This window comes from Sapajus apella, unplaced genomic scaffold, assembly GCF_009761245.1.
Source record: "Sapajus apella isolate SASKATOON/1434 unplaced genomic scaffold, GSC_monkey_1.0 scaffold37, whole genome shotgun sequence".
NCBI lineage: Eukaryota > Metazoa > Chordata > Mammalia > Primates > Cebidae > Sapajus > Sapajus apella.
In genome coordinates, this window is record NW_022436977.1 from 9,105,454 (window position 1) to 9,117,622 (window position 12,169).

Consider the following 12,169-nt stretch of genomic DNA (forward strand, 5'->3'; position numbering starts at 1 on the left):
CCTGGTTCCATCAACTCCATTTTGGGGGATGGGGAGGCAGAAATTAAGAATTAAAATTAGGTAAGAACTGGTAGAAAGCTTGAAAGTAGACTCTTTACACCTCTAACGAGAGTTACTCTATCCTATCAATTAATAATGATAATTTACAATGAGAATTTAGATGACTGGTGCATCTAAATGGAAAATACTTTTTCAGTGGCTTTCAGAAAATGTGTGCTTATTAAAAACTTACACATACACACATACCTATACCTATGCATATATATTCATGTTCAGTTTATAATAATTCATTGAACTGAACACTCATGCTTTGGCTAATTTTTTGTACATATATCATACATCAAATTAAAAAGTTAAAACACAAGCACTTATACGGAATTATTAATAACTGTACATTTACTTACTATTATTTCCTTAGCTTGTCGAACCACGTCAGCTGTTTTTGCCTGCAATTCTGCATTTAAACGCCTAAAAGCAGAAAGTAATAACTGAAATATACTGAAGATCCTAACAAAAATAAAAATTAAACTTTAGCAATTACACCTTATCAAGTGACCTAATCAACAAATGCCAATATATACATATAGCATCTTTACTCTAAAATGAATACAGCCGTTAAGAACTTATCCTCAGCTCATGATTCCTCCTCCCTTGTGGTAGGAACTCAAACACTAAGTATTAGCCCTTCTGTGGCCCTCTATTAACTTCAAGTGAACTAACTTATCTGACTAATACATTTAGGAAGAATCAACTGGTTAAGTTCAACTCTGTTCCATTCACTACCTTCTTGGGATTAGCCTACCTGCAGAGAATACAAATTCTAACCTTGCTTCTCCAGAGACAGGCCCTGTTCTAATTGTGGGCAGAGTGTTGGGAAGACCTGCTCTGGTTTGGGGTGTTGCTGGAACTGGGGAGCTAAATGTGAGGTTTGGTGAGCAGACACAATGTGGCTCACATTTCAGCTACACACTTTAATATCAAGCTTCCTCAGAAATAAAGGTGACTATATTGATCTCTACCTATCACTCTTTTAATTATGCTTTTTTTTTTTTTTTTCCTGAGACGGAGTTTCACTCTTGTTACCCAGGCTGGAGTGCAATGGCGCGATCTCAGCTCACCGCAACCTCCGCCTCCTGGGTTCAGGCAATTCTCCTGCCTCAGCCTCCCGAGTAGCTGGGATTACAGGCACGCACCACCATGCCCAGCTAATTTTTTGTATTTTTAGTAGAGGTGGGGTTTCACCATGTTGACCAGGATGGTCTCGATCTCTTGACCTCGTGATCCACCCGCCTCGGCCTCCCAAAGTGCTGGGATTACAGGCATGAGCCACCGCGCCCGGCTATGCTTTTTTATTCTACTTGGAAACTAGCAAGAATAGGAATACTGTTTACTTGATCCTACATTAAGACTGCAAGAATGACAATATTATTGAAAGAAACTGTTTTTAAAGGAAAAACTGCCCATAACTCTATCACCACCATCCAACCATTTTTATTTTTAATACTCTCTTCCAGTTTTTATCTATAGCATATACACAATTTTATACTGTTTTCCCACAGCAATATAAAAGAAATACCTATCTCGATCTAATCTTTATAAGCATGTTAAGTAGCTATACAATAATTCAATAAATTGAAATTAATATAATGTACTGACCTCTGCCGCTATTGTTATGTCCCCCTTTCACTTTTAAAGGTTAACACCACAATAAAGATATTCAGAAGCATATCACTTTTTCTACTGTTGAAATGTCACATTTCTAGACTATCTAGGATCTTTTGAGGTTATGTGAAGGAGATATGTTAAGGATTTTAAAAATTAGATATCTTGTTTTTCTTCGACATGTAATTCAGAAGTAACACAAAACACAATTTCCATCCCCAGGGAAAAAAAGGGGGAGATCAGTACCATATCCTTTAACAGTATGAAGCTTTAAGAAATATTTCTATATATTAGGATCACTTGGTCAAAAGAAATATACCTATGAAAGACTTAAAGGTGTCTTTAAAGTGTCATTACCTGATTTTTCACATTTCCCTAACAAGAATCACAAGGACTTAACTGGAAGTTTCCAATTAATATAATGGACCCAGATGATTGAGACAATTCTACTCTAAATCCACAGAAATGTCTGATAAAATGTAATGGAGGAAACATTGCTAAGCTCAAACTCAGGCAAGGGAAATGCCCTGGCACTAAGAATAAAGCAGCAATGCAAACTGAGAGCAATAAACAGGAACAGAAGACAAAATAGCTTAAAAGCTAGAAGCTGAAGCATGTAAGACATGAAGGGATAAACCTGTGAAGCACAAACTACAAAAACTCTACCCGCAACCTTAGGTGAGCAGAAAGGAAACCAGAGCCATGGGCAGAAAAGATTCTCTTGTGAGTAAACGAGGGAAGTCCAAATTCATCTTATCCAGATGATACAGGGACACCATGCCAAAACTTTAAAATAGAAAAAGCTGGTGTGGAATCAATGAAAACTCTGAACTCGTAAAGGTAAATTGAAAACCACCCTATAAGGACATTTACTCGTCTACAATATATAAACTTTCTCAGAAAGCAAACTGCTAAAGGGGACTTCAAAAAGGTAACAAATTGTGTAAAGAAATAAGCCACGGAAAGAGAGAATCAGCAGATGTGAGGAAACAGAAAATTTGTCTTCTAGGAAAAAGAGATACTATTAATAATTTTTAAAAGATTTTAAATTACCATTTTGAAAAAAAAAACACACAAATGAAAAACATTAGGCAAGACTCAGATTTTATCACAAAAGAATGTTGAATCTGAAAAAGATCCAAATACAAATTACATACATGAAAATCACAGGCACTGAAATTAAGAAATCCGATAAAAAGGAATGTGTGAATTAGAAGACAGATAGAAAGAAATCACCTACAAGGAGATACAGAAAACAAAGGGATAAAAACACAAAAGACAGGTTAACATCCATTAAAGACAGACGTTATGTACCTACTATAACAGAAATTATAGAAAGAAATCCCAGAGAGGGCTGAGTGCGGTGACTCACACCTGTAATCCCAGCACTTTGGGAGGTGGGGAGGAAGGATCACTTGAGGCCAGGAGACCAGCCAACATGGAGAAACCCCAACTCTCCTAAAGAAATACAAAAATTAAGGCCGGACATTGTGGTTCATGCCTGTAATCCCACCACTTTGGGAGGATGAGGCAGGCAGATCACCTGAGGTTAGGAACTCAAGACCATCCTGGCCAACATGGTGAAACTCTGTTTCCACTAAAAATACAAAAATTAGCCAGGCATGGTGGCAGGCACCTGTAATCCCAGCTACATGGGGGGCTGAAGCAGGAGAATCACTTGAACCCAGGAGGCAGAGGTTGTAGTGATCCAAGATCACGCCACTGCACTCCAGCTTGGGCAACAAAAACGAAACTCTATCTAAAAAAAAAAAAAAAAATCATCCGGGTGTGGTGTGTGGTGTTGCTCGCTGGTAGTCCCAGCTACTCAGGAGGCTGAGGCATGAGAATCCCTTGAACCTGGGAGGTAGAGGTTGCAGTGAGCCAAGATCCTGTCACTGCACTCCAGTCTGGGCAACAGAGCAAGATTCTGTCTCCAAAAGACAAGACAAGACATCCCAAGAGGAGAGAATGTCAATATTTAGAGAGCTAATGCTGAGAATCTCCCAAACTGAAAACATGGATCTCATGAAGAATAAAGAAAACAAATCTACATGTGTATACAACATAGTAAAAGTACAGAATTTTAAAGAAAAAGAGAGTACTCCCTAAACTACCAAATCATTATTTCAAAAGAACAGAGAAAAATAGTCTATCACCATAATTATCTAAAAAGCTAACAGCAGACGACTCATTAATGTTTCTAACATTCTAACATTTCTACCCTTATATTTCCAACAGACAATATAAGGATATCTTTAATGGGCTGAGAAAGAAAAACTGGCTATCTAGAATTACATTCAGATAAACCGTCGTTGAAGAATAACTGCAAAGTAACAATCTTCTAATAGACTGAAGAGTTTAAGACTTAGTTTTTCACAGAAGGAAGTAATGAAGCATCTATACTTCAGGAAGGAGGAAAACTGAATCTGGAAAAAAAGAAATCATGAAGATATCGAAAAACATGCCAAATCTAAACTAGTACAGACTATAAAAATAACACTGATGATTAACTGGGTGTGGGTGTATTCAAAACAACAAAGTAAAATATCATCTAACTTAAAAGACAGAGGAAACCAAGTTAAAGCATTCTAATATCTTTCCAAATCAGTAACAATAAAGACATAATGAAAATCCATTCAATCCAGCATCAGAGAGACAAGAACCAAAGGCAAGACATAATAAATACAAAACAGGCCGGGTGCGGTGGCTCAAGCCTGTAATCCCAGCACTGTGGGAGGCCGAGGCGGGTGGATCACGAGGTCAAGAGATGGAGACCATCCTGGTCAACATGGTGAAACCCCGTCTCTACTAAAAATACAAAAAAAAAAAAAAAAAAAATTAGCTGGGCATGGTGGCGCGTGCCTGTAATCCCAGCGACTCAGGAGGCTGGGGCAGGAGAATTGCCTGAACTCGGGAGGCGGAGGTTGCGGTGAGCCGAGATCGCGCCATTGCACTCCAGCCTGGGTAACGAGAGCGAAACTCCGTCTCAAAATAAATAAATAAATAAATAAATACAAAACATAAAAAATAAGGTGGCTAAGACAACTTCAAGTTATGTAATAATGTAAACAAGTTAAATTCACTTAATTAACAGGCAGAAATTATCAGACTGGTTATAAAAAGAATGCTCTTATTGATAAATGACATACAAAGTTTGAAAATAAAGGATGAAGAAAGCTATAATAGACTCCGCATAAGAATGAAAGGAATCAACAAGATTTACCTAAGGCAAATAAGATACTCCCAAACAAAAATGGCCACAATTATAATGAATTTTTTTCTATAACTGATGATTTTAATACACTTCTAACAGAAACCAATAAAACCAGAATGAACAAAAAAGTAGAGTTTAAGAAACCGTTATCATGGATAACAAATATAATTGGCTTAATCTAACAGATTAGCCAACAAATAAAAATATACTTTCTATAAAAGAACACATAGAACTTCTACAAAAAGTGAACATGCATTTGGCCACAAATAAGTCTCAATACATTTAAAAAAAACTTAGTATCTTATCAATTATCTAATCATAATGCAATTTAAAATAAACTAGGCCGGGCATGGTGACTCATGCCTGTAATCTAAATCAGAATAATAATAATTTGGGAGGCTGAGGCAAACAGACTGTTTGAGTTCAGGAGTTAAAGACCAGCCTGGGCAACATGACGAAACACCCTCTCTACAAAAAATATAATACAAAAATTAGCCGTGTGTGCTAGCACATGCCTGTAGTCCCAGCTACTCAGGAGCCTGAGAGGTGAAGGTTGTAGTGGGTTAAGATCACGCCATTGTACTCCAGTCTGTGCAACAGATTGAGACCTTGCCTCAAAAAAAAAAAAAAAAAAAAAAGTTAGCCTGGCATGGTGGCATGTGCCTATAGTCCCAGCTCCTTGGGAGCCTGAGGTGGGAAAACCTCTTGAGCCCAGGAGTTCAAAGCTGCAGTCAGCCATAATTGCACCACTGCACTCCAGCCCGGGCAACAGAGCAGGACCCTGTCACATACATACTTAGAAAAGTAAAAAGTAGACAACAGCAAACAACTCTATGTGCTTGCAAACTAAAAAACACCCTTCTAAATAATCACTATGAAATCACGTAATATTTAGAACTTAATAACCATAAGAGAAATATACATCAAAAGAAGTCTTGGAATGTACTTAAGCTACAGATGGAGAGAAATTTAAAGACTTAAATATATTTATTAAAAAATAAGAAAACAATAAATGAGGTCAAGAAACTAAAAAAAAAAAAAAAAAATTAATCCACCCCAGTGTAGAAGAGGTGGTCTGTCTTTCTTTATTTCTATAAAGATTAATGAAATTTTATAATAGCACAGATTACCAAGAAAACCAAAGCTGGTTCTCTGAAAAGACCAATAAGACAGATAAATCTCCCAGGAACCTTGATAGAAAGGGACAAAAATAAACAATATTGGAAAGCTACCAAAAGGAGGGGGGTACATGGTTACAGATACAGTCAAGATTTCAAACATACAACCATAGTCAGTTTACGCTAACATATTTTAAAACACACATGCACACTTTTCTAGAACCAAAAATTATTCTAGATATAGAACATCTAAATAGATAAGTAATCATTAAAGAAGCTAAATTCATAGACAAAAAGAGTCTCCTTAACGAAAGAACACTACACTGACACAGTTTCACAACTTTAATCAAAGGGCAAAAAAAATCTCTAATTATAAAAAGCTCCCAAGAAAAGAAACAAAACAAGAAAACTATTCAGTTTATTTCATCTAGCCAGAATAATACTGATATTAAAAACAGAAAGGATAAGAACTAGAAAAAAAGTAAAACACCCATTTCACTTTTGTTCATAGATGAAAAAACCTACATAAAAAATTACACCCATCAAATCTAGCAGTCTTTAAAGGAAAACAAGAAAGCTGCCTTTGCAGTTCAGTATGTTAAAGCATTAAAGGAGGGAAAAAGAACATACCACCCCCTGAATTAATTGGGGAAAAAAGAAGTTTTGATATATTAAACACTCATTCAAATTAGGATTTAAGGGGAAGAATTTTAAACACAAAAAAAGAATCTACCAAAACCCTAGAGCAAACCTCAAATGTAGTGATTATTAAAAGTGGGCTTCTCAAAATCAAAAACAAGGTAAGGAAGCTCACCATCACTTTTTCTATTCTGTATCACATGGGAAGTCCTAAACAGAGAAAAAGAGAGAATGCAGGAGAATTATCAAGGGAGAAAATGATCATAATTTGCATATAACTGTCTTCATCAAAAATCCAAGGGACTTCATAGAATGAATAAGAGAGTCCAGCAGGACTGAAGATCTGTGTTTGTATGTAAATATAGATGTAGCACCAACATCTAAAAATCCTACATTTATAACCAATTAGAAAATATAATAAAGTCCACTTATTATATAGCACCAAAACCTATTCAGCACCTTAAAGCAAATTATATATGCAAGAATTTTATGTAGTAAAACAAAACACTATTAAAGGTTAAAAAAAAAAAACCCTGTAAATGGAGAAGTATCATACTTGTGGAAGATTCAATAGCATAAATAAGTCCGTTATCTGCAAATTAATCTGTAAATCCAATGTAACTGGGATTTATGAGGTGGCTTGCCCTACCAGTTATCATGTAATCTTACTGTTTAGCTATTGGTATAATACAGGAATGAAGCTTGAAAAACCTATCCACTTGAGTGGTTAGCATCTTCCTTAGTTTATCCTCTCAAATAGTGATTATTTCCTCCAACAGGAGCAGAATTGCAAAAGATTTTCGATTCAGGGCCCTAGGAAGTAGCGTTCTAATGATTAATGCCAAGACAACAGGTGACAAAATAGATAGCACACTGTTATAATCTCATATTCTTGCTTATAGAGATGGCCAGACATTTTACTCTTCTACCTGACACAGAAGTACTCTAGAAGATTCAGGTAGTGTAGAGAGTTACTCTGTTCATATGCTTCACATGTGCACAACTCAGTACAGAAAACAGAACAAGTAACAACTGGCCACCAAGTAATACTGTTTAGGATCTCGCTTTATAAAACAACTCATGCTAGAATAATAGTCCCTGTATATTTCTTATTTTAAGCAGGACGATATCCCTAACGATGCACCAGAGCCAGGTGCAAAATATACTCTCAAATAACTATATAGACAACAGATTAAGTTGTTTAAGTACACTTGAGATCTGGGATAATAGGCACATTTGATCAGAGATAAGAAGAAATGATTATCTTCCTACTTGCTGTGGTAAATTGGTGTATAGTTCATCTAAACAGAGTACTCTTCAGTGTTAATTTCAAATACACATCATATGTAGCTCACACAGTAACTCTAACCCTCTGACACAAACTCCCAACTATTTACAAATTTTAAACTAGTTATTTTATATTAAATCAAAAAGAAAGGGAGTTGTTTTAGACACTTTTTTTTATAAGGGTATGCACAATGGCAAATAAACAGACATGGTCTCTGCCCTTGGAACTTACAGTCCAGTGGAAAAGACAGACAAAAAGGAAATTAACAAATGAATTTATTGTAACAAATTATGCTAACTAGAAAGAAAAATCAGGAGGACGATGAAAAAGACCAACAAGGGAGCCTACTTAGCATGGCCAAGGAAGGCCACTCACAATACAGGTTGAAGGCGTGTGTGAATTGTCTCTTTCCTGAGACAGAAAAAAAAACTGAGTGTTTTCGAACTAAAAGGCCAGTTAAGCTGGAGAGTTTTAGGGGGGAAATGGGAGCGGGAATAAGATCAAGTAAAAAGGGCGCAGGAGGAGCTTTTAAAGTTTAAGAGGAAACCGCTGCAGTGTTTTAAGCAAAGGAATTGCATGATCAAATTAAAAGATTACATTGGCTGCTGTGTGAAAACTTAGGGATGATGAGTGGAATGGGCCAGGAATGAAAGCTTGTGAAGATACTTGTAATTACACTGAGACCAGATAAGGAAAATTTGAACGAGAACGGTAATTCTGATTGCACTAGGAAGCATGCTTCAATTTAGAAACCAATGTAAAGGAAATTTACATAAGGTAAACTCTATGAACTTGCTACTAAGCGAAATAACCTAAACTAGGAACTGAACTATTCGTGGCAATTCCTGCTACTCAAATAACTTCCAAAAGCATATTGCTGTTTACTTGGGCTATACTTTCGCCCACTTCAAATATCTTCTAAGACGCAGGCGAACTACTCAGGTGAAAGAGAAAGGATAAACTGCGAGTGAACGAGATGACGAGAAGGGAATGCTGCAGAGTGGTCCTGAAGATCCAGCCAGTCTTCAGAAAAAGTACTTGTAAGCAACCTTATTTAGATGAAAGGAAGGAAGGAAAGCTCAACCGCAGAATTTCTTACTTATACTCTTCCTCCAAAGCGAGGAGGTCCGGTCCAGGTGTAGCGGGTTGCTGAACAGGTGGCCGGAGCGGAGTTCCTGGAACGCTGCTTCTCTGTAAAAGAGGGAGAGAGTTTCGCACCCGAACATAAAGGAGGTTAGGCATCCTAGTCGCCGGAGCCCAGACACTCCCCAGGAGCCTGGAGTTGAACTGACCGAGAGACCGAGACTTCGCCCCGCCATCTTCAGCAACGGCCACGCGGTTACCGAGGCAACGACGCACCTTCCCGCGAGAGTTTCCACACCCCGGGCAAACTCCCGGCCCGCCGAGGCCTTCCCATTTCCAGGTTCTGTGCGGAAAGTGGCGGGAGGTTCTCACAGTGGGTCCGACCCTTGGTCGCACCACTCAGCACTGCTCCAGGAGCTAAGTGCGAATTCGACATACAGCCAGTGCAAATTATCAGCTTGGGGTGGCGGGGGGCGGGGGAGCGTGTAGGAGTTTTAACCAAAAAAGGCAGGTTCATTGCTGCTACTCCACAGAAAGCAAGCTGGTGGGGAAGTCCCTTCCTGTTTTGCTTTTCAAACCCCTAGTGGCTACTCTGACCTTCACTCCATTTGTTTAAAGTGAACTCTTCAGTGGAATTCTGAAGTTTTGATTTCTAACTTTTATTTACAGCATGCACGGCTAAGATCTCAGGCTCTCAAGTTAGTCAACCTAAATTCTTACACTGGCACTGCCACTTAATAGTTACTTATGTGGCCTTGGGCAAAACACTCTGTATCTTGGCCACTTCATCTGTCAAAAGGGAGTGAGAATAGTGCCCACTTCACAGTTATTGTGAGAAACAAATGAATTCATGCTTAGGATCATGCCTGAAACACGTAAGCAGTTAATAATTCCAATTGTTTTGGAATAAAATGGACGTCCAGAAATAAACCTTAATGTGTGTATGGTCAACTGATCTTTAGCAAAGGTGCAAGACCATTCAATGGGAAAAAAATCATCTTTAACAAATGGGGAGACAACTGGATATCCTAGTGCAAAACAATGCAGTTAGATCCTTACTTCACATCATATACAAAAATTAAAATGGAACAAAGACCTAAATGTAGGAGTTAAAACTCTAAAGCTCTTCAAAGACACTGTTGGTTCAAATCTTTATGACGTTGAATTACAATTCTAAGAATCTTTGATGGATTCTTAGCTATGACAACTGAAAGCATTACCAAAAAAAAAAAAAAAAGAAAAAAAAAGAAAAAAAAGGCAATAGATAAATAAAATCAGCTGGGTCCAGTGGTGCATGCCTATAGTCCCAACTACTCAGGAGACTGAGACGGGAGGATCGCTTGAGCCTGGGAGATCAAGGCTACAGGAAGCCATGGTCACACCACTGCACACAAGCCTGGGTGACAGAATGAGACCTTGTCTCAAAAAAATAAATAAATAAAATAGACAACCCATGTAAAAATGGGCAAAGAATCTTGAATAGGGATTTCTCCGAAGAAAACATACAAATAACCAAAAAGAACATGAAAAGATGCTCTATATTGTTAGTCTTCAAGGAAATGAAAATTAAAACCAAAATTAAATGACACTTGACACCCACTAAAACAGCCATCCAAAAGGATGGACAGCCAGGTGCAGCGGCACACCTGTAATCCCAGCACTTTGGGAGGCCAAGGTAGGTGGATCACCCAAGGTCAGGAGTTTTAGACCAGCCTGGCCAACATGGTGAAACCCAGTCTCTACTAAAAATACAAAAAATTAGCCAGTCATGGTGGCACATGCCTGTAATCCCAGCTACTCAGGAGCCTGAGGCAGAAGAATCACTTGAACCCAGAAGGCAGAGGTTGCAGTGAGCAGAGATCACACCACTGCACTCCAGCCTGGGCAACAGAGAGAGACTCCATCTCAAATAAGTAAGTAAGTAAGTAAGTAAATAAATAAAAGATGGCCAATAGAAGGATGTAGAGAAACTTGAACCCTCATAAACTGTTAGTAGGAATGTGAAAATTGTGCAGCCACTGTGAAAAGTGGTCTAGCCATTCTTCAATAGTTTATATACAGAGTTACCACATAATCCAGCAACCACTACTAAGTATACACCCAAGCAAAATGAAAACATAATGCACACGAAAAGTATATATACAAATGTTTATAACAGGATTATTCATAATAGCCAAAATACAAAACAAACCCATAATGGTCATAAACTGATTAGTGGTTGAATAAAAACTGGTATATTCATACAATGGAATATTAATCAGAAACAAAAAAGAATGAAGCGTATATATACAGCAATATGGATGAACCTTGAATCTATTATGCTAAGTGAAAGAAGCCATTCACAAAACACCAGCTATTATCTAATGTCATTCACAAAAGATCACACACTATAGGATTCTATTTCAATATAACTGCATATTATAGGAAATGTCCAAAAAAGGCAAATCTAGAGAGACAGAAATAGATTAGTAGTTGCCTAGGCTTGGCAAATAATGGAGGATTAGCTAAGGAGTTACAGGGTTTGGGGGATGCTAGTGAAAAAAATTGAAAATTGATTGTGTTGATGGTGTACAACTCTGTGAATACACTGAAAGCCAATGAATAGTACCTTTTATATGGGTAAATGTAGATACGTGAAAAAAATCACTCAAGCTGTTAAAACGTCTTAAAAATAACAAATTATTTATAACATCAATGGATAAAGAATGGAAGACTATGCTAGCACTAATCAAAAGGAAGCCAGAGTAGCTATATTAATTTCAAACAAAGATGACATCAGAACAAGGAAATTATGAGGGACAAAGAGCAGCATTAATGATAGCGTCAGTTCTCCAAGGGGACAGAACAATCCTGGTGTATATGCTCCTAACAGTGTCAAAATGCGTAAGGCCAAAACTGATTGGATTTGCAAAGAGAAATAGACAAATCCATTATTATATTTGGAGACTTCAACACTACTCCTTCAGTAATCCATAGATTAAGCGGGCAGAAAATCAACAAGAGTTGCTCTAGACAGCACCATCAATCAACTTGATGTAATTGACATTTATAGCACACTTATTTGAATAACAGCAGAATGCACACTTTTCTCAAGGTCTCGTGGAATGTTCACCAAGCTAGAACACATTCTGGGCCATAACACATATTAATAAATTTGAAAGAATA

The 12,169-nt window shown here is 37.5% G+C and overlaps 1 protein-coding gene across 1 annotated transcript in view; it reads right to left on the bottom strand.

The window, feature by feature from the left end:
• The window catches only part of TEX9 (testis expressed 9), a 72,215-nt gene extending 62,775 nt beyond the window's left edge, over positions 1-9,440 (bottom strand). The window contains exons 1-3 of the mRNA XM_032297873.1: positions 9,303-9,440; positions 9,021-9,112; positions 405-468 (exon numbers count right to left, since the gene is read on the bottom strand). Of these exons, the coding sequence (XP_032153764.1) occupies positions 405-468; positions 9,021-9,112; positions 9,303-9,440 (294 nt within the window). The remainder of the gene's footprint in view (positions 1-404; positions 469-9,020; positions 9,113-9,302) is intronic.
• Positions 9,441-12,169: the final 2,729 nt, after the last annotated feature.